The 24,565-nt window shown below is 31.8% G+C and overlaps 1 protein-coding gene across 1 annotated transcript in view; it reads left to right on the top strand.

Annotated features, from left to right (window-relative positions):
• LOC126741284 (delta-1-pyrroline-5-carboxylate synthase) overlaps positions 1 to 24,565 on the top strand; it is a 41,738-nt gene that overhangs the window by 5,248 nt on the left and 11,925 nt on the right. Inside the window, exons 2-7 of the mRNA XM_050447665.1 lie at positions 18,153 to 18,323; positions 18,382 to 18,525; positions 18,582 to 18,840; positions 18,895 to 19,158; positions 19,211 to 19,345; positions 19,394 to 19,664. Of these exons, the coding sequence (XP_050303622.1) occupies positions 18,153 to 18,323; positions 18,382 to 18,525; positions 18,582 to 18,840; positions 18,895 to 19,158; positions 19,211 to 19,345; positions 19,394 to 19,664 (1,244 nt within the window). The remainder of the gene's footprint in view (positions 1 to 18,152; positions 18,324 to 18,381; positions 18,526 to 18,581; positions 18,841 to 18,894; positions 19,159 to 19,210; positions 19,346 to 19,393; positions 19,665 to 24,565) is intronic.

Genomic DNA, 24,565 nt, shown 5'->3' with positions numbered 1-24,565 from the left:
TTGCATAGTACTACTACGGCCCTTGTCAAGGTGACTGATGATATTATGACATTTTGTGGTCAAAATAAGCAGATGTGCCCGCTGCTTTTTGATTACAGTAAGGCTTGATACTGTGAGTCATGAACTTTTATGCCTAAATCTTCAAAACCTTGGTTTTGGACAAGGTGCTTTAAACTTACGAAGGAGCTATTTATCCGATAGAAAATAGAAGGTGTGTTTTAACGACCTTTTATCAAGGGCTATATTGGTTGAGCAGGGCGTACCCCAGGGAAGTATTTTTGGCCTTGTTTTGTTTTCTATTTATACCTCGGATTTTTCCAGTCATCTTAGTTTCATGAAAATCTCTAGCTTTGTTTTTGTTTTGACTATAAAATTGCCCATATACACTGAAAAAAATGTGTAAGAATAAATGCTACAATTGGAGCAATTTTCTTTATAAAAAAAGGTACAAATAGGGATAGTAACAAATGATTAAAACAATCTTTATAAAATAATAATTGAAATGTCCTTAAAATTGTGATCGAAAGTGTTGCAATTTGATAATAAATTACATCTGTTACAAAATTGAATAATTATAGACCACACGAAGAATAGAAAGATTTCCAATAATATTGTTTGTATTGTATTTTGTTGAGTTGATGCCATATCCTATGAGAAGAAAGTGAATTATTTGTAAGACATGATAAAAGCGAAATATAATAGATTGCTAAAAATTGTAGGTTTATTTACTACAAGAAATTTGGCATACCTGCACAAGTGTACAAAGTAATTATACTATACAAAATGTAGCAGTTTTTCCTTGTTTTTTTTTTTTTTCGTTTTTATTTGCCTCTATTTTTAAGCGATGTTTACTTTATTTTAGAGTGTGCGAATTTAAAGTAGTTATTGTAACCACTTTTTGGTAGTAACTTTTAGGCAATATTGTAAGCTCAATGAGGATTTTTTTGAGTAAAATTTCTTTAGCTAAAATAAGGTTAAATAAATGATGAGTTTAAGAGGTACATACAAATGAAACGTCTTATTGATTATAAATATTACTGTTTATATAAGGTACATTTAATTGGACTATACGCTGCAGGCCATTTTGACGATGATGAAACGTATTAATTTTAAAAACCGTAGAAATATTAAAATTTATGGATAAATCAGTCAAGTTTTTATTAATTTTATCAGTAATTTACAGATTCCAGCGACATAATAATAAAACAAAGATTGTTGATAAGGATACATTTTAAAAAAGTCTAGTTTATAACGATTCTCATATTTCTCCAAGTTATCTTGAAAACCTAAAATTTTCTATGGTATCTGCATAACTTTATGCTCCTGTGACTGTTTTTCTATCTGCTATAGTTTCATCCCAATCATCAAAATGGGCCACGCTGTATGATAGACCAAATCTTTTCACAAAAAAAAATACTAATACTAAAAAAATACTAGCACGTACATAAGTAAAGAAAATGAAATTCTTAAACATATTAAGAAAAATATACAGAATATTTTAATGAAGAAAACGTAATGTAAGTCGAATATTTGTATAAAATCCCAAAAAGTCTATTATTCTCTTGACTTTTATGATTTTTTTTTTTTAATCACGAAGAGCTTATGCGGTCAAAAGTCACGAGAACAGGAACCACATAACCACAAAACACAAAAATATAAAGAATTGGTGGTTAAATATAAACCGATAGAAATTTCTGTGACAGATTTGGTAGCGACCTCCTGCTTGGCAACGGAAGCTATTACAATTAATTTGACAGTTGAACCTTTATGCTTGGTTAATTTGACCAATCAGGATGGCAGAAAGGCTAAATTAAGGCAATAAAATCAAATTTCATTTAATAATAAATCTGATTAGTCTTTTTTAATCGCATTATCTGAAGAGCACCATTTAAAAAGATTTTTGATAAAAAATCATTTTATTTATCGAATAATGCGTATAGATTTAAAAAATGCCGCCTTTTTCTTAAAAATTGTAAGATCTTGCACGTGTAGTAAGAATTAAAACATAAATGTTGTTAACGAAACCGCCACAAAAGGTTGTCAGAAAAAAAGATTACTATTTTTGAAGCTTTTTCTAAAAAGAGTTAATTAACTCAGGACAAGGACTAAGAGTAGACTTAATATATTAAAAGCAATAACTCTCTAAACTACTTTCACACATTTCCTGATTTCATTGTAGCAAAATATGCGACTCTTTATTAGGCTATTTAACACTCGACGAGTTTAGAATACTGTCAGATTTACTTTGATATGCCTATAGGATTTCTTGCTATAAGTAAGATAACATTTGCTACAATTTGTAAAAAAAAAGGGCGATGCAATATTGTATTAAAAAATACAAAGTTATTTTTTACAGTGTAGCCGAATCTTAAAGTGATATATGGGATGTCATTGTCACACTGTTTGACATTAAACCCTAATAAGACACAAATTCTTGTATTTGGAAAAAATTGTTATGTTCTCAAAGGACCGATCAAATTCTCTTAAGAATTTATCCTTCGAGTATATGCAAAAACTTGGGTGTCTATTTTAATAGGGATCTAAGATTAAAAAAAACATGTATCTCTAATTCTCCAAAAAAGTTTTATAAAATTAAGAACACTTTATATTCATAGAAGGTTTTTGTCTACTCAAACTAAATTAAAGCTGTGTTATTGTCTCATTTTGACATTTTTGTCTTATTGTGATGTTGTCTGTTGGCCTGCTCTTTTATAAGAGTATAGAGTTAGCCTACAGAGATTGCAGAATAGCTGCTTAAGATTTTGCTATGGTTTACATAATTTTGAATATGTTTCTGAACTATATAATAACTCGGCATGGCTAAAACTTTAAAACAGATCCGAGCTACATTTAAATATTTTTTTTTTAATAATTAAAAAACAACCAGTTTATATTTTTAACAAGCTAATTAGGGACTCTGATGTGCATAATCGACATACTCGCCATTGCGATAAGTTTGTAATACCAAACCATAACACTTCTCTTTATGAAAGGTCATTCAGCTATAATGCAGCCAAATATTGCCAATGCTCTTCCCATTGAGCATAGCAAGTGTTTCTCTGTCGACAGATTCAACAGACATTTAAAGTACCTACTGAAATAGATATTAATAACAATATTTACTTAGGGCATTTAGTTATATAGATTACATTCTTACTTTCTTTTTTCTTATATAACATATATTATTCCTTCTTATTGTATATTATCACAGTCTCGCACTATTAAGGCGTGTATTTTTTTTTCTTTTTTGACTTAAAATTAATTTTTAGGATAGGATAGATTAAGTTTAAATACTTTATATTTGTAGTTTAATTTTTTTTTTCATTTTTTTTAATGGGTGGTTAGGTACAGGAGTAGCTTTAAGCTAGACCTCAACACCAAATTTAACGTCTCTGTATTTATAGTGTCTTAAATATGTATAAAAGACCGCTAGTATTATTATAATTATTAATAATATTATTATTATCTGATAAAATTTCAACGAGCTGTATCTCAAAAACGATAATTCTTACAAAAAAATTGTTTAAATCATAATTAAAGGTCTCCTAGAAACCTCTTACTCTTATTACTATATTTTATTTATATTACTATTTTTTTTGTAATATGCTGAGCAAAACCTTTCGTTAGCAACTTAAAGACTAAACTGGATCTGACCAAATTTCCTCGAGTAGTATCTCTTTTTTTTTAATGAAATGTATTGTCCCTAAGTGCAAAAATATTATACCTAATAAACATCGGATTCTTTAAATAATGCTTTAAAAGCACTGATCTCAAACCTACATTACAGTGTCCCAAAATTAAAAACAAAAAATATACATATCCATAACACTACTTTACTTAAATCTATACACAACATAATTTTTATTACAAATTTTTGAAATCTTTTGATATCCCTAACTCCTGCTGGAATTTCAGTATATATTTTACATGCTTAATACAAATGATTTCTTAGGCCTATATTAGTTCTTATTGCCCAAGCAATACAGGATAGTTAAATAAACGTTTATTTTTGGTTTACACCAGGTGTACTTTTTTGATTCAACTTTAACTATAAATATCAGATAAAATATCCGCGTGATATACGTTGAGGAATATAATATTATGCTTATGTTATTGATGTTTAATAAGAAGGCAAGGAAACATTAAAGGAACAAGGAACATTAAAGACGTTTACAAAATGCATTTAATGGAATGAGCTTCTAAAGAAATATACTAACCATCAACAAAACATTAAATATTTAGTAATAGAAAACCAGTATATTAAGACCTTTCTTTTAATCGTTAAATAATTGTTGATATGGAATTTATTATAAAGGTATCTATTTAAGATTAAATTGTCGTATATTATACCGGGTGTGCAGGAACTCTACCGACAAATCTTACAAGGTGATTCAAAATAAGAAAATTCAAGAAATAAGATTTTTTTTATAAGAATGTATGTTTTAAACGTCTTATACCTTTCGGATCTACAGAGTGCTAAATCTTTCTAAAAAAGTTTTTTTTTAATAACTTTACTACCTATGTAGATTTTTTTTTAAATTTTGCAGATGTGTTTTATGCATTAGGGGGCATTTTTTGACGTACAATATAAAAATTAATAATTTTTACCAGTGGCATCACTAAAAGCTTCATCATAAATATTTCCAAATAAAAAAATAAACACATTGCAGTTTTCTAAAATAAATTTTGTTTTTTACATCCTTGCTTAGTTTTGAGGAAATGGTTATTCTTGACTTATTTTACTTGCATATCTTATTGTGCTACTTACACGTTAATGCATTCCTGCTTTTTTCTAAATTTCCCTGTGTATAATATTCCATTATTACACCATAAGATATAGTCGTGTATGAAACTTACATAGTATGCTACACAGTGGCATATACAGGGTGATTCAAAAGTAAGCGGCATCCTTTCAGGGGCGTAATCCTTGTATGAAAATAAGGCAAAAAGTTCATATTAATATGGGTTCGAAATTGCTTTCTAAGGGAGCTACGCCCCTTTGAATATGACCCCTTGAAGACAATTTTTTCTCTATAACTTTAAAACCCTTTAGAATTAAATTTTGAAAATTGGTGTACTGCATAAACAATTTTTTTAAATTTTATTCAGGTGCGTCACATGCGGGGGTTGGTAAGGGTAAAACATCCCTTTTTCTTTTACTCTTTAGGTTATTGTGATTTTGTTTAAAAATTATAAAATTTTAGAGTCTTATACGTAAAAAAGATACTCTTAGTTCAATTCGATAGAGCGTACCATTTACGAGAAAATCGACTTTGAAAATTTTCTGATTGCGTATGTTTAATACATAATAAAATTACTGGATACGCATTTAAAACGAAGTGGGCGATTGTTTTTTGGTTTTTGGCATTTAAATGACTGATAAATGTCATTGTAAAATACAATTTACTTTGTCAAAGTAAAATTAGTTTCATAGAGTATTTTACAAATTACTATTTATTATTAATAAGAAGGGCATTGCCTTTGTTGAGTTTGGTACTTTGTATTTCTAAGTTTAAAAAGCAAACATGGATTTTACGTATCAAGAACAAGCTGATATTCACATTATGTTTGGAAGAGCATTTGGTAATTGTGTTGAAGCAAGACGTATCATGAGGCATTTCCTAATCGACGAGTGCCACACCGTACGGTTTTCGCAAGAGTAGATCGTAATTTAAGGGAAACAGGTAAATTCAAAAATGTGAGTAATATCGCATAATATCTACTTAAATTTTGCTTAAGGAACATTTCAAAGACAGGAAGTTGTTGGGCGACCAAGAAATGCCAGAACCCTAGCATTAGAAGAACGCGTGCTAGATCGTATTGAAGAAGATCCATCTTTGAGCACTCGCATCATCGCAAATCAAGAAGGGTCCTCTCAGTCAACCGTATGGAGAGTTTTGCACGATATGTTACTCTACACTTATCATATTCAACGGGTTCAGGCTTTGGAAGAGCGAGATTTCCTTCCTCGTGTACACTTCTGTAATTGGCTAGAAGAAAACCGCGTTGCTTTTGAAAATTTTGAGAAGAAAATTTTATTTACTGACGAGGCCGGCTTCACAAGAAACGGAATTTTCAATTTCCACAACAACCACCCATGGACGGATGAGAATCCCCATGCTACGGTACAGAAGGCACATCAGCAGCAGTTTAGTTTAAATATGTGGGCGGGAATAATCGATGGGCATTTAAAAGGACCTGTATTTATGCCGCAACGACTTAATGGACAAATTTACACAATTTTTTTACAGAATGAATTACCACAAATATTAGAAAATCTACCACTTCAATTACGAGCACAAATGTGGTTTATGCACGATGGTGCTCCCCCACATTTTAGCATTCTCGCTAGAGAACATTTAAATAATGCCTATCAAAACCGCTGGATAGGTCGTGGGGGTCCAGTGCCATGGCCACCACGGTCTCCTGACCTAAACCCCCTTGATTTTTATTTATGGAGACACCTAAAACAACTAGTTTATTTTCGCCCTATGCCCAATATTGATGTTCTCAGGCAAAGAATAGAGGAAGGATTTCAGACAATTAAAAACAGTCCAAGAATTCTACCACGTGTGCACCATAATCTAATAAAAAGATTAAGAACTTGCCGTGACGTAAATGGTAATAATTTTGAACACTTTCTATAAATTGTTAAATAAAATGTGAGTAAAAAGTGTCTTTTTTGTCGATCGTAATGCGAATTAATTTTCATCAATAAACATACGCAATCAGAACATTTTCAAAGTCGCTTTTCTCGTAAATGGTACGCTCTATCGAATTGAACTAAGAGTACCTTTTTTACGTATAAGACTCTAAAATTTTATAATTGTCAAACAAAATCACAATAACCTAAAGAGTAAAAGAAAAAGGGATGTTTTACCCTTACCAACCCCCACATGTGACGCACCTGAATAAAATTTTAAAAATTTGAATTTAGAGTCTTATTCACAATGAAATGTTTATGCAGTACACCAATTTTCAAAATTTAATTCTAAAGGGTTTTAAAGTTATAGAGAAAAAATTGTCTTCAAGGGGTCCTATTCAAAAGGGCGTAGCGCCCTTAGGAAGCAATTTCGGACCCATATTAATATGAACTTTTTGCCTTATTTTCATACAAGGATTACGCCCCTGAAAGGATGCCGATTACTTTTGAATCACCCTGTATATGCGATGTCGGGGTCACTTCATCAAATATTTGAGGTGTCGTAATCGAGTTTAAAAATTGGATATATAAATTTCGTGGCAATTTTTTTAAATGCCGAAACTTTCTTCCTTTTGTAAACAGAATAGTATATGATATACGTATATTCCACGGTTTAATAAATAAATATTGACCATATACAGTTAATAAATTAACCAAAACCAAAAATTTACTAAAAGATCATTGAATAAATATATATTTAGCGATAATATTATATGATGTATTGCATAAGTTGTTTTTCAATTGCCTAGAAGTTTTCCTATTTATTACATGCTAATGAGGTCACTTAGTCATTTTATCTTACCTTTTTTTTCAAGAATAGTATAAAAAAAATTGTAAGAATAAAAGTTATTGAGATACAGCTCTTGGAAGTTGATCAGATGTAATGAATTCCTCAACGTATATCACGCTAACATTTTATACGACATTTATAGTTGTTTGAAGTTCAACCAAAAATCTTGTGTAAGCCAAAAATAAACGTTTATTTAACGGAAAAATGAGAGTTAGATACAATTGCCTGAAATTAATTAGAAATGACCTTATCTGGAATAAATATAAAATTACATGTAGACAGTCGTGAAATCAAATTTTAACTACTTGTTGAAAATGGAAAATGACCTCAACTGTCTGGAGAGAATGAGAAATAGCCTCAGCTGCCCTAAGTAATTGAAAAATTACCTTAATTAATAAAAATTAACGAAAAATTCCTTCCAGGAAGTTTAAAGTCAAATTTTAATTGCCTGGAATCAATGAGAAGTTATCTCAACTGGTTGGAATAAATAAATAAGAAGTTGCTTCCAGGCAATTGAAAAATTAAATATTATCTGCTTCAATAAACTGAGAAATGAGAGTTCTAGAAAACTTGAACTTTTAATATTATCTTTTACTTGTAAGTCTAATACCAACGGTGATTTTTTTAATAATATAGTGTGTAAGCAGATCAAACTCTAAACTGCATCTAACCAAACTTTCAAGAGCTGTATCTCGAAAACAATCAATCTCACAAAAAAATTGTTGTTATTGTTTTTGAAGGTCTTCTCAAAGTCTCCAACTTTTATTATTATCTTTGACTTGTAAGTGTAATACCAACTGTGTTATTTTGATAATACCCTGGGTTAATAGATCAAAGTACAAGCTACATCGGACCAAATTTAAGAGAGCTGTATCTCGAAATCAATAATTCTCACAAAAGAAAAAATTATTATTTTTAAACATCTCCTTCAAATCTCATCTTTTATTCTTAGCTTTAACTTATAGGTCCAATGCGATATTTTGATAATACCTTGGGTAAACAGATCAAAGTCCAAGCTGCATCGGACCAAACTTTTACGAGCTGTATCTGGAAAAATATAATTTTCACAAAAAAAACTTTTTTTCTTTTCTTAAAAATATCATCGAAATCTACAACTGTTATAATTTTATTATCTTTACATTGTCTTATAGATGCGCATTTAGCAGTACTGTTAAGTGAATATTGACCATCATTCGGTTGTCTAGATGGCTGTTCTTAAGTCATTAGATGTTTAGTATTTTTCATAACTAATATTATTACCATAGGTGAACTCTTAAGATATTCTGTTAAGCCAAGTCCTTCAGACGACCCTTATTTATTAGGTTTCTTACTCCTTATTCATAAATTGTCTATATTATATAGTCAAAACTCCAGAAATAATAGGAATATTTATTTCTGAGAACAAATATTGTAGAAAACTCATTTGGGTTTGATGGTTGACTCTATTTATACGCACTTCTTTAAAGCATTTGCCAGAGTCAACCAGGATGTCTTCAGAAAGTCTAGTAAGGAATTTATTGCAATATTTAAGCTTAATATATTTAGACCAAACATAATTTTATAATATTATGTTCCCTTGCAATCTAAACAATATTTAAAATTAATCTGCGATAAAAATTAAAAAAATATATAATTTCTTTATCTGACCTCCTTGATAGGTTTATAACAACAATAACAAACACACATGAACTATATCTAAAATCACAGTTTGCCAAAGTACAACTGATTATTTTTGTACTTTCCTCTATTATTTGAACTTGGGAGCTTACATTACACTTTTTTTGTATTGGTGAGCTTTGTATTTAAATAAATAAATATTCTCGTAATAAGATTAAAGAAGAATCGTTTTTATAACGTAACAATCATACAATATTGTCTCAGACATACTAGATTTACTTTATTTAACAGAAAAAAAGTGTTACAAATCCTTCAACTTCAAGTGTTAACGATAAACAGGGTCAATGACAATATTGCGTGAGCTTTTTCATTTTGTAATGAGACGATAGTCGATTAATTTACGTCATGTTTAGTAAAATGCGTTTAAAATTGTCATTAAGCGGAGCTTTGTAATTATAAAGTTTACCGACTTTACTTCAAACCATAAACATTTTAAGTAATTAATTTGTTACTAAAAACCTATTTTTTCTTTAATCCTTATTGATTAACAGGTTGCTATACAAGGTGTCTGAAATATTCCACCACTGTTATCTCGGAACTAATGAAATAGATGAGGGAGAATGAAAAATATAAAAGTTGTCAATTTTGGTGCTACTTGTAAATCTTCTAACAGTACCTCAGCATCTTAAGTATTTTATTAAGAGTTGAAAATTGCCATAAAGTTTGCCGATTTTACTTCAAACCAAAAACATTTTAAGTAATTAATATGTTACTAAAAACCTGTTTTTTCTTTAATCCTTATTTATTAACAGATTGCTATACAAGGTGAAATATTTCACCACTGTTATCTCGGAAATAATGAAATATATGACAAAGAATAACAAATATGAAAGTTGTCAATTTTGGTACTAATTGTAATTTCTCTTACAGTACTGCGGAATCTTAAGTATTTTATTAAGAGTTGAAAATTGTCATAAGGCAGAGCTTTGTAATTATAAAGTTTTTGACTTCACTTCAAACCATAAACATTTTAAGTAATTAATATGTTACTAAACACCTATTTTTTTTTAATCCTTATTAATTAACAGGTTGCTATACAAGGTGAAATATTCCACTACTGTTATCTCGGAAATAATGAAATTATGCGGGAGGATCAAAAATAAAAAAGTTGTCGATTTTGGTGTTAATCAAATAATTAATTAATTAATTGAATAATGTTAATAAAAATAATAATAATATTTATTTCCGTTCTTACAATTTTATTTTTTTTTACAATAAAATACTTACAATTGAATTATGGAAATAAAAGAAGTTTCCAGAAGTCCTAAAGACCAGTACGGATATAATCTACTTTACATCCATAACTGTTCACCATAGGTAAGACAAAATATTATTAAAAAGTGTAATAAAATAAATATGTATACAAAAATATAAATATAAATAATAATTACATCACTAAACTAATAACATTCAGAATAAAGTAAACAAAACACAATATTACAGGTATATTCTCGACCTAAATAATTACATTCTTAAATGAAAATTCTCCCATATTAGAAATATTTTTTCTTTTTTTAGCAAAAATCCATTTTTTTAACTCTTTCTAAAACTTGTAATGGATCTACTGTCCTTAACATCCGGCAATTGTCGATAATTATGGGGCTTCAAAAACCAATTCGATCTTTGGCTATGTAAAGTGGAGACCTTTAATGTTTCAGTCTTATATTCTTTTTATGTCTAGTTTTATGTTCATGTGTAATTACTGGCAGTGAAAACCTGTCTCTATGTAATTAACTCAAAGCAAAAACCTAATTAACATTCCAAAATTTTTAAACTAAAAAAAGTCGTCCATTTTTATATCTAAAGGGAACATTCTCGCTTTCCAAAAAAAAAGAAGAGATAGATCGAGACTTTGTATAGTTTCCTTTGGACTCCAAAATTTATTTAAATTTTAATACTTAAAAGCTGTGTTTTTACATTTAGTATTTTTCCTATTAACCTCTTCACAGAAATAATTATTTAGATCATTTGAGACAAATTACAAGGCAAATATACTTTAGCTTTATTAATAAATCCCAAGGTACTAAGAGTCTTTCAGCCTCTTTTATTACTAAGAAACAATGTTTTATCTGTCTCTCTTCTAATATTAAAAAATTAAATTACGTAACTCATTATATCTTAGTTTGTCAGCCTTACTTTTAGTTAGCCTTTTTTTTTTAAATTTCACAAACGCCAGGCCCCTCTCTTTTATCATGATCCTAATAACATCTGTTAACCAAGGAGCCCTTGGTTTACTAACTCTTATAGTGCAAATCGGTACATGCACATTAGCCCATTCAGGACGGGCCGATTTATCGCGCGCCTCTGTCTAGGACGGCATCAGGAAACGGGTAGGGACGGGTGCCGTACTATAACGGCACATGCGCTTGAAGGTCGGGGCACACATATCCGTACCGAGACCGCACCGTGCCCGCAGTGTAGCTCGGCCGTGTCTCGGTGCGTTATCTCCCAAAACACACATCTCCGACACACGGCCGCATCCCGCATCGCATTGGACGGTCATGACGCACTTTAAAGTATTCAGTTTGGATCGAAGCTTAATTGGGTTGGTACATTAAATTTATTTCAAAGAAAAATGTTTTCGAAATTTGGTAATGATCAACAAATGCAGCATTCGCAATACGAGAACAACTAAATGATTTCTTTAGTTCTGTAGAGGGCAGCGTAGATTGGCAGGAAAATACAGCCCTGGCAATTTAAATAATTTAATTTATGGATCATATTTGCCAGTGTTTTTAGATGTTGCATCTTTTTCGCTAAAATGTAGTAAATAAAATCTAGATCGTGTCAAATTCATGTTTCTTACTAGTTATTTGGTTTCTTCACCGTAAAAAAATATTTTCTAAGACCAAAATGCCAAACAACTAATGTATAATCTAGTGGTAAAAATATTGGTAATTAAACTTTGTAACCTTTATTTATGTAAATTTAAAAACTAAATAAAAACCTAGTATATTGAGTAATTGGAATTTGCGTATACAACTATCGTTACGAGTTAATTAAGTTAATATCAAATTAAAATTTTTGAATAAAAACTTTAATTTGAAGAAGTTTTATTTCGAAAAATTAATTAATATTTTTTTATACATATAAAAGTACCAACCTTAGTTAATTTTAGTACTAAATAGTACTAAATTTCATTGTCTCCGGAATTACGTATATGTTCCAAATTTCACCAAAATCGGACAACTAGAAGTTGGTCAAATTTGAGTTTCAAGATTTGCACCGAACATACATAGTTAGTTATACGTATGTAATACATATGTACATACATACATACATACATACATACATTGCAAGTTAAATAAAAGCTTTTCAAAAAACTGCATGTTTCCTATCCTAAAATATGAATTAGAACATTTTCTAGGTCATTTTTTCACACCTGATCTTACACACCACTTCAAATATCAACCTCAATCTTCGTTTGATTTTTGTAAAATGGGCTGTAATGCATTTTAGAAAAAAGAATCAATTTCACGGTGTATAAAATAATTACAACTGAAACAAATTATAACAGCCGCTTACTAAAACAAATTCGCTCATCTAGACAACCGGATGTTGCCAAAATCTACCTAATATACTACAAATTATTTAACAATTTTTGGAATTAAATTTATTAAAAATATGTTTTATAAATTTAGACCCACCTTTCTTGTTTAATTCCAAAGAAATTTTGTTCCACACTCTGTCCTTATAATCTGTATTCCAATATTTTTCATTTTTTTGATCATACAGTGATGGATACTTCCTTACTTCCTCTATTAACCTTTCAATTTCCATTTTGAATAGCTAAATTTTATTGCTCGTTCGCGACCGTACAACGCACCGTCACCGTTGAAAATTAAACAAAACTATTCCCACTCGTCACGGATGCGGTGCGTGCTACATGCTAGGGCACGGTGCGCTGATGTTAAGGCTTCGCCTTATGATTACTATAGTGTTGTTGACAACCGAGACACGGCCGAGCTGCGCTGCGGGCACGGTGCGTCCTCGGTACGGATATGTGTGCCCCGACCTTTATGGGTTGGCGTCGAACGTGTGGGAGGTACAGCCAGCGCGTGCAGTTGCTTGTATTGCAGCAAGTCGGACACGTTTAATCGTTTTTAGAAAGCACGTGTTGGTATCACATAAAATTCGACAAATTTAATAGTATTTAGAGTACGCGTGTTTGGTTTTTATATTACTATAAATATTACTATAAATAATAGGAAAGATGGATTTGCGTCGACGGCTTGGACAACGAGAGCTAGATCGTGAAGCGCAAAGAATAATGGATGGAGAATCTAGCAGTGACGATGGCCATATCGGTGACGATGATGACTCTCTCGATGAGTACCAACCAAGTGGAAGTGAGCACTTCACCTCTTCCGATGACGAGGAGCCGTTTGTTTTAGACAGAAATATAGAAAATCATCAACAAACTGACGATATTTGCAATAAAGGTCCACAGCAGAAACTAAAGAGAACACCTAAGGATTTTATTTGGAAATTTGATGAAGAATTTACACCAAAAATATTCGAGTTCAATACCTCGAACTCAGGTATAACCGATAAATGTTCATTTAGTGAAACGTCTTGCGAACTTAATTTTTTTCTTAACTTTTTTGATGAAGCCCTAATGAGTTTAGTTGTCAAGGAAACAAGCATATATGGTAAGAATAAGATAAGATTAAAGTATAAGTAAGATTTTTTTCATCGGTATTTGCCAGAGATCGTTTTCTAGAGATACTATATGCCCTTCATTTTTTCAGTAGCGAAAATCCTCAAGATGGCGCTTTAAGAAAAATCAGTTCCGTAGTGGAACAAATTAAGACTAAATTTAGTTCCAGTTTTTACCCGTTTTAAGATCTGTGTATTGACGAAAGTTTAATTTTATAGAAGGGTCGGCTTTCTTTTAAACAATATATTCCGTCAAAAAGACATAGATTAGGTATAAAGCTTTTTGAAATATGTGACGTGGAGAGTGGTTACATTTTGGGGTTTATTACATACACTGGTTCAACAACTATAATGGATCAGAAAATAGAAAGTTTGGGAAAATCTGGACAGATTGTTGATACCCTAATGAAAGAATACTATAATAAAAAAACATATTTTGTATGTAGGTAACTGGTACACCAGTCCAGAATTATTTGAGTACTTAGTGACGCAAGAAACCGGAGAAACTGGAACTGTGAAAGCCACCAGAAAGGGGATGCCATAGTTTTGTAAGCCCATAAAAAAAGGAGAAGTTGAGAGTGCATCCACTGAAAACATGTTAGCCCTGAAGTAGCATGATAAGAAATTTGTGCACATGTTAACTTCAGTATCAAAGCCATGCCTCAAGGAAACCGGAAAACTCAATCGTAAAACTGGTGATCGTGTTTTGAAACCTCAGTGCATGTTAGAATAAAATTTAAAGATGGAAGCTGTTGACAAAATAGACATGCAAATTAGTTTTGTTGATTGTGCTGGAAAATCATTGAAGTGGTATAAGAAACTGTTTTTCCATTTAATGGACTTATGCTTGTATATTGCGTATATTTTATTTCAAGTCAAAACAGGAAATAAACCATCGTTTTCAGAGTTTCGATTGCAAGTTGTGGCTCAAATATTCGAAAAATATTCCATTTCTACAAAGAAACGAGGCGCACCTGGTAGTGTTGATAATCCAGCTCGACTAATTGAAACGCATTTTCCAAGCCCCGTTCCACCAACTGCAGCTCAAGGATCGAAAACACAAAGAAGATGCCATGTTTGTGCCACCACACAGCTTCGAAAGAAAAAACCCTCGGATACCCGCTTTATGTGTAAAGAATGCAATATTGCACTTTGTGTGCACCCTTGTTTTGAACAGTATCACACTCTTAAAAAGTTTTAGAAAACTATATTTGTTATTTGTATTTTCGTTCGTCTGTTCTTTGTATTTTCTATATAAGAAATTAACTTTTGTTTTTTGATACTTACGAGTTCCAGAATTTAAAAAATGTGAATTACAAATGCCTTTTACTTGCCCCTAAAAATAAAAAAATGCCGTACCTGTACGTCAGTCGTCCTGCTATCCTGCTACTAATTAGTTTTCTAACTGTCGTACCGATACGGCAGTAGTCTTTCAAATAGGATATAACTAACTTACATCTACGGCATTCGGCCAAGTGTGATGTATAATGCAGCAGTATATGTACGGCATCAGGCCATCAATGTCCGCTTTGAAAAACGTACCCGTACGTCAACCGTCCTGAATGGGTTAAAAAACTTGATAATACTTTGTGATAGAAATGACACTTTATAATTGATATATTGAGAATTATACAAATTATTTCAATTGATTTGAACCAAATCATGAAAAAATTGATTGTGAATAAAATTTTCAAAATTCTTTAAAAACCTTTGCTTACATTTTTTGACTTTAATGACAAAAAACTCGTTTGTAATCTGAAAACCCGACATCTGTGGTACCCTTAAAAATACATTCATCTTGAAAATAGGATCAACTAGTCTCTGACACCTCTGCGTGACCCTAGTTGGTTCCTTAATTATTTATGACAGGACGTGAGAATTCAAACTAAAATTTTTAAACTAAAAATTCAACATCAAATTCAAACTAAAAATTTAAACTAAATCAAGTAATAAGTTTTTAAATTTCATTTTCAGAAAGAAATACTTGAAATTGCAACACTTATCGATCATTATCTCACAAGAACCTAATTTCAGATTATTTTTTATATAAATTAAGAGACAGCAGCTAAAACCATTATTTTGCCATAGGCTGCCATTTTGCCATGGGTAGAAGTAATTCCTTAATATTTTAAGACCATAAAGTATTTAGTAGGAGCTTTTAAACGATGTATCGTATGACCCGCCATTCTATTTAATTTTATTATTGAAAATGGCGTCTCGCCGCCATTTTAAAGTTTTGCAAAAAGAGCTGGCGACCAAAAAGTAGTATTTAGGTTTCTAATATTGTTTGTCAAATTTTAAATTTTTATATGAACGCATTCAAAAGATAAGAGAGGGGGGGACAATTAAGAGCCGCACTGTCTAACTGAAACAACAAGCTCATATATGGGTAGTTTCTAACTTCTTTTTATGCAATATTTTCATAATCGCATTATTTCATTATTTTGATATATTATCACCAAACAAGCATGTATTATTAAAATTTTTTAGGGCATTTATCACGCGTTTACTTTCTTGTTTCATCATTTTACTCAATCCTGTCTTATCCTCAAATTTGTTATCCTTCAAGTTTTTTACACCTCACTCAATTTTCTGTTCGGTTTTATCTGGAAATTCCACATGTTCTTGATTCTCTAATACTGGAATTTGTTACATTTTGTTTGATTTTTTGATGACTTTCAGAACCTCTTATTGTTCGGAAGTGCTGTGTCCCTGTATTTTTTAGCTTGCAAATCTTATTCGTTTCTGTCCTCAACCTTTGATTTAGAAGCTTTTGTGTTTTGATATTGTTTATTTATTTAGTATTAAAATTCCGTATGTCTCTCTCATTGGTCTTTATGATGTCTTTGTTTAAACTTCTTAAGCTATATTATGTTGGTCGTGTTTTTATTTCACTAACGCCTCGTTAAGCTGTTTAATGTTGTTTTAGTCCTGCACGTCATTTAGTAGGTTACTCTCTATTTCTTCCTAGTATGTCCCTACGTTAAAAATCTTTGCTTTAATCATTTTACAGTCACTACCAGTTGAAAATTTGTTTATCACAGTTACGTCTTGAATAATCTCTTTTTCATTAGAATTTCTAGTCAATTTCCCTTTTGGTTCCGCCATTGGCTGCCAAATAAATTTTCTTCATAGACTCTGTATCATTGCCACTGTAGAAAAACCTTTCTGCGTTAAATTTGCAAAAAAGCTGAGCATTCAGCAAAGATTGTTTTATTTTTGTTGTTTTTAATTTCCCTTATGTATGTAATTGTTAGTTAATCATTTATTTCAATAAATTGGTTTTGCTACCTCAATGCTTTCTCTATCTCATCCTTGAACATATCTCGCTTAACACCTACAATTTTAATTCTTGGTTTTCGTAATTTGGTGATGAATACTTCATATTTATTACCTAGTTTTTTTTCAGCTTCTTCTTGCAATTTTTCGATATCTTCCTTTGTTTGACATTTTATTACTACACTACCTGCTTTTGCTTCTCTTGTATCTTTTACACTGACTTTCAGCTTTTCTGGTTTAATATTTTCTTGTATTTCTTCTTTGGTTTGTCTTGATAGTTGTGCCTTTTTAGGCTTTATGATTAGGATAGTTGTATTCTTAATTGGCTTGGTCGTAGGGTCGTTTTTCGGTTTATTTAGTGTTTCTGCGTAAGAAAGCATTTAGGGATTATATTCTTGACTCATATTTCTTTCTAGTCTTTTTGAGATTAATTCATTATTTTTTGCAGTGAGTTCTCTTACTGTTTCCTCAAGTATTTCCACTTTGGTATTTTGTTTGTCTTCTACCATATTTTTAAATAATTTGAATTCTTGTTGAATATTTTCTACTATTTGAATTGTGTATGTATATGTATCACAAGCAAACAACATACGTTTCTGCATTGGTATTACTCGCATTTCTGATGAAGCTAATGTTGTTATTGTACATTGCTTATGAATTTTTGCCACAAAACGAAAAAGTCTTAATAAAACCGAGACACAACTTTCTTTGGAGAATGACCCCTTGAAATTCCATTGTTATGTTATTCTTTATAGTCCAATAAACCTGATAAAAAGTTTTTGGATTTTCACCCATTTAACAGTTACTGGAGGCTGCAACCACCATATAGACCACAAGAGATTGCCACTACAAAATTGCACAAAGTGGTACTAAAATTTTTTTGTTTGTGTCAAAATAAACCTATATAAGGTCAAAAAAAAGTACTAGCGCGACGTGACGCATGTAGACAAACGCTAACAATAGACAAATAAAATCATAACAACAGCCCTACTTGAACTAAGAATAAAACAGGTTCTCTAAATAACTCCATGATGATTTTTTCAGGCAAACTTCAATCCTCAAAAAGGTCTTATTGAAAAACGGGAAAACACATTTACCGATAGAAATCAACTGAAATATGCTCGAAGAGTAGTAGTGAAACTAGGAAGTGCTGTTATCACCAGAGAAGACGAACATGGGTTAGCATTGGGCAGATTGGCATCTATCGTGGAACAGGTAAATTCCACCAAACACTTATTTTTAATATCACATAAAGAACCAGATGAATTTTTAGGTGGCTGAATGTCAAAACGAAGGTAGAGAGTGCATAATGGTTACCAGTGGTGCTGTGGCCTTTGGCAAGCAGAAACTTACTCAAGAACTGCTGATGTCTTTGTCCATGAGGGAAACTTTATCACCAACTGACCATACAAGAGATGTATAAATACCAGTGCACCAGCGTAAACAATATTTAAACATATTTCAATTTATTAGGATATTCCAGCTCTATTAGAACCTAGAGCGGCAGCAGCAGTGGGCCAGTCAGGTCTCATGTCTTTATATGACGCCATGTTTTCTCAATACGGAGTAAAAATTGCTCAAGTATTGGTGACCAAAGCTGACTTTTATAATGAGGAAACTAGAAAAAATCTTATGAGCACTTTATCCGAATTAATTAGCCTAAATATTGTTCCTATTATTAATACGAATGATGCAGTATCTCCACCACCACAAATTGATGAGCCAATTGGAGGTAGGTCTCAGAACATAAGTTTTAATGCATAATAATTAACAAAACTATTTTTAGCTAAACCTGGTAAACGTGGCATTTCCTTAAAAGATAACGACTCATTAGCTGCTATGTTGGCAGCTGAAATCCAGTCAGACTTGCTTATTCTCATGTCTGACGTAGACGGCATTTACAATAAACCACCATGGGAACCAGGTGCGAGATTCTTGCACACTTTCTCTTCAGAACAAAGACAAACAATTGAATTTGGGCAGAAGAGTAAAGTAGGAACAGGAGGAATGGACTCTAAAGTGAACAGTGCCATTTGGGCATTAGACAGAGGTTAACTTTAACTTAAATATATTTATTTCAAAAAATAATATTCCAATTTAAGGTGTATCTGTTGTGATTTGCAATGGCATGGCAAAAGAGGCAATTAAAACCATCTTAAGCGGCCGAAAAATCGGAACATTCTTCACAGACTCTGCTAATGTGGGATCTGTGCCTACAGAAGTTGTTGCTGAAAATGGTAAGCAATAAAACTTTTTAATAGCTGATTTATAATTATGTTTTTTAGCAAGAATTGGTGGACGTGTCCTTCAAACACTCACTCCTGAAGATCGTGCTGCCTGTGTGCACACATTAGCTGATCTCCTTATTTCTAAGCAAGCACAAATTTTGGATGCTAATAAAAAAGATCTAGAAGAAGCCACTAGCTCTGGTCTGGCTAAACCGCTACTATCTAGGCTATCATTAACTCCTGCTAAACTGAAGAATTTGGCTGTAGGACTTAAGCAAATTGCGGACTCAAGTCATAAAAATGTTGGCAGGGTGCTCAGGAGAACTCAGTAAGTAAAACAATTTTAATTGGTTATGTTGATCCTAGGGCAAACATTAAATTATCTTTCGAAAATAAAGAAGCTAAGGTTTCCCTTCTGAGGTACTGCCTATATTACCAAATATTATTATCAAATGCGGAAGTTTATTGAGTCTGCAGTGAGAAGCTAGATTACATTCAGGTCTCTTTAAATTCTTCTGCTTTAGTCAACGCGATAATTTATGGACCCATCTTGAGGCATAACTCTTCATCCAGTTTTTTACCTACAAGGGTTCTATGTATGAAATCCAGCACTACCGAATTGATGTTTCTGCTTGTCAACTTTTTTTAAAACATTCTTGTCTTTCTTTTAGTTTCTTTATCCAATTTTGACCATTTTGTACTATGAATTTTTCCAGGAAGATGCTCGCAATACTGTAGAGGGAGCTACCTAAAGTGGTTTTTATTTTATTTTAGTGGTTTTTTATTATTAGTGGATTTTATCTTCTATAGACTGGTTTGCCAACTGTTGGGTCTTAAGCAGTTTCTGAAAACTAACTAAAATGGTATTTAGAGTAGCAGGTAGTAGGCTGTACTACTAAAAAACAAGTACTTTGATCAGTTACAGGACCAGTAGACAATTTTTCAAAAATGATCAGTGGAAAGTTTTTTAAAAACAATTCAAGTCGAAATTTTATTGAAGATTATTGAGCAGTTATCCACGACAATGTAATCAGTAAAATGTCTTACAAGTTTTTGAATTTAGGGTTTTTGGGGCATCATGCATCATAATAAGAGCTCTGCGCTAATCTAAATATGTTTTAATACATAAGACTCCAGCACTTATCGTAAACACTTATGTATAATATTTCAAAACTTTGTAAAAATTCGAGAATTTTATCCTAAATAAAACCCAAATACCAAATTTTGATCAAATCGGACAAACAGGAAAAAAATATGATGATCAAATTATCCTAAAACTCAATATTCCAAAAATTTGTAAGAAGTCAATAATTGTATTATAAATAAACCCCAAATACAAAATTTTGATGAGATCGATCCAATAGGAAAAAAGTTTTGAGAGTCATGTGGTCCTAAAACTCAATTTTTCAAAAATTTGTAGAAATTCATTAACTGTATGCTAAATAAACCCCAAATACCAAATTTCAATCAAATCTGATCGATAGGAAAAAGTTAGATAGTCAAGTTAAAAAAAAAATTAGTTCCACATAATAAATATATTAAATCCCGATTTCATTTCTTTGTATCATTAGGACCCATTGTATTGTAATTTTTGTCTGGCAAAATGCCTTGTATGGCCATTGTGTCCACATAAATATTATAATAATACACGATAAATTCTTAAAACGTCACAACTTTGACGAATTACCACGGCTAAAAGAAAATGATTTAATAAAAGATGTACATATATTCGGATTGTCCAGAGTCTCCTTAATAATTCTATATAAGTTTCTGAAAGTTTTGAGTTATTTTAATTTATCAATGAAATTTGGAAGCAAGTCTGAGCCGATTTATCCACGTTGACGCCATGTTGTCAAAATCGCCGTAAAAGTCGCCATTAAGATTGGGCATAGACGTCAAAATCGACAATTTTCACGCGATGTTTTAGGGTATAAAAAAAGTTTAAGGTTTTTTCCATGGAAAATGCGGCCATGGGTTGCTTTGAGAATACCCAGTATGTGGAGTGATTTTTAGCAATTTTTCGCGATTGGTACTACGAGTAAATCGGAAATAAAAATTACTTTTGGGGTTCTTATAATAATGGTGAAAAATTGAGATTTTAGTATGTTGTACTAAAGTTAATGACGCAATCGCTCAAGCACTTATCGTCGCCTTAGAGGTCAGGAAGCTAGTCCACATAATTATAATTTCGAGAAAATGACGCGTAAAGTTTTTATTCCACAAAAATATCTTACTTATATCCATAGCTTTTTTATTTTTACTGTCAGAATATTGAAATTTTGGACATCGATAGTTTAAGATATTTTTTTGTAGTTGGTTTAACAAATTATAAAATAATTTATATTTGAGTTAAAATGTTAACACACCTTTTGACCGCTAAATATTGAAGCGAAGTTTACAACACGTGCGGGATTTCCAAAAGCGTCAAGCCACTCTGCTAAATGCTGAAACCTAGAAAAGCATCCTAAAACATGACTATTTTGTGAAATAGCTGTAAATGTGGTTATCAAACCACAAAACATTATTCCAACAATAACGAAGTATCAGTTTATTGTATCCATAAAACATTACCTTATTAAGCAAACTTGTCTTACCCTAATTTTATACAACCCAGCACAATGCTAATTGGGTACAGTACGTTCATTCTTTGTATTTTTAAACCTTCAGTCTCACCTAAGTTATACTTAGTATTTAGTGAAAATGAATTTTTAGTTATTTTAATTAGTTCACTATCCGAACTACAGTTTTCTTGAACATTATCTTCAGGGGTCATTTTTATAAAATTCGTGATAGGTTGATGGAATGCTACCATCTTGACAAAGGTTTAATAGGTCCCTTAGTTTAGTTTGCTCTATTTTTGGTTGGGACCAGTACAATCTTGGTACTTCTATAATGGCAGATGTATTTCTACGCCTTGTACGTTGAATATTCAGTGACTTAAAGTCATTGTCGCTTAATCGATACTTATAATATATATTGCGGAGGGTTGTTGGGTGGGGTCAGAAATAAAACAGAAACCTGTTTACCTAAATGTCGACGTTTCGACTTATATTAAGTTATCCTCAGGACACTGAAATGGATTCAAGTAATTACAGAGATAAAACAAAGTAATTTCAAGTACATAAAAACACTATTAAAATAAATGTTCTTTAAGTTACAAAAATTAAAACAACAAAAAACAAAAACCACGACACAGTTAAAATTACATTCAGGTACAATCCGTTAAAAAAATTTTGTATAAAAAAAAACAGTATAAAATAATTATTATTTTTTTTTTTTTTTTTTTTTTTTATACATTACACCTCTTACCTAAGTCTAGGTTTCTTAAGTTATAATTAAAATACATTTATAATAGGAGCGTAGAATTATTTTTAACATGGGTTAAATTGTAGCTGTTCTTATAATATATAGTTAGAGGCTCGTTTTTGCGGTACTGGAACCACTTTACTTTTAACCATTTCAATACTTCACCATTTTCCGATTGAGTTTTGTTCGTCATCACTTGACCACTATATTTTTTGTAATCAAGAAATTTTGTATAATCTAATTCCACAACCTTGTGATACGGTTTATTTATTTTTGCAGTACGGGCGACCATGTTCCATCCTTCTGGCGTAAAAACGTCAACTTTTCTACCCCGGGCCTCTATTAAAGAGTGCACAGAATCGCACTCCATTTCTGAGTGCCCCGATTCCATAAACTTTTGATTTATTGTTTCGATGGGTAATTCTTTAACGGCTCTTAGGAACATTGTAGAAATAACTGAGTTGCGATTCTGACCTGATGCTGTGAATAAAGAGTCACTTCTTTCTTGGGTCCTAATGAAACTAAAAGTTTCCACAAACAAGTAGACATTTCTGAAGCTCCTTTTGTACCTGCACCTTCATGCCACATGTAGTTTGTAGCTTGTTTAGTAGCAAGTTCATACACTGTAAAATTGTAAGTCTTTAGCTTTCTTTAATAATATAGCTGCCTTACTTGCAAACTTGGCGTTAATAATATTTTTTTTAGGTCCATGGTAAAACAACTAACAGTCGGATTATTAACAGCTTCAGTCTTGCCATTTTTCTTCTGTTCTCTAGCTTCTTCTTTTCGAATCAAATTCAAGTTGTATTCTTCCTTACACTTTTCTTTTTCTTCATCTGGCTTATTCTTGTGTTGAGTACAATAGTCACATTGATCCTTTTTTGGGGTGTGAAAGACGTACTTAAATTCTGAGACAAATATTGATATATAAAAACCAAGTTTTTCTGGCTGGGCGACGTGCTCTTTACAGTACTCCACGTAGTCTTGATAGATACGAGCCTCACTTAAACCAGCTCGCAAATATTTTCTTTTCGTGTTGCTTCGATAGTAGTGAGAAGCAACTACTGGTAATGATTTGATGTGATCTCTCATTACATTCTTAATGTCCTCTGACTTCTTGTTGGGTGGTTCCTTGTGACTTCTGTGATCTATTTCAGTGATACCTGAAGCGGATAACTTTTTTAATGCAGTTTCAACTTTTTTGCCGGAAATATTGTAAGTGGCCAGAAAAAACTTTTTGCACACTTGGACTCTCTAGCCATTAGGCATCGTTAGGTGCTCGTCTCGTACAATCGCCACTTTACCTTCTTTTTACTGGAATACGGTTAACACTTATTAGCAAAAGCCCACCTTGATCTGTCCGAATCTATCGTTAAGTAGTCAGCTAACATTTGCTCCCGCACATCTCTAACACTCTTTGCTGAAACTATTTTTCCAGATCTATTTTGGTATTCCTTTCCCGCCATTCTAAAAATATTTTGTGCGTTCCGCTTCCAAGTTTCGAGTTTTCGCTTTCTAGTTAAACCCATTACATCTTCATCTAAATCACTGGCTTTTAAGGATTCGGAATCATTGTCACTCCCTGAGAGTTCAGAAGTAGATGTTTCCTCCAGATGAACTCGGTGGTTTTGCCCCATGCTGCTGTTTGTAGTTCCTGGAACATTATCAATATCTTGCCGTACAATTTGCTCGACCGCTCCTTGTAAATCGGAAGCTTCGTAAGGCGAACGGTTGAAGTTTTCAACTGGTAAGCTTGTAAGAGTATTCTGCAGATCCGAATGAAGTTTCCATAGAATATGGGCTGTCGGTGACAGGTTATGGACCGGAAGTAAAATTCTCAGGTTCTTCACATTCGAATGCTATTAAGGAATAGTCGGTAGTTCCTTGAGTATTCTCCTTAAATTTTTCATATTTAATTTTTCA

This window comes from Anthonomus grandis, chromosome 10, assembly GCF_022605725.1.
Source record: "Anthonomus grandis grandis chromosome 10, icAntGran1.3, whole genome shotgun sequence".
NCBI lineage: Eukaryota > Metazoa > Arthropoda > Insecta > Coleoptera > Curculionidae > Anthonomus > Anthonomus grandis.
Note: the sequence above shows the minus strand (reverse complement) of the source record. Positions and strands in the feature narration are given on the sequence as shown.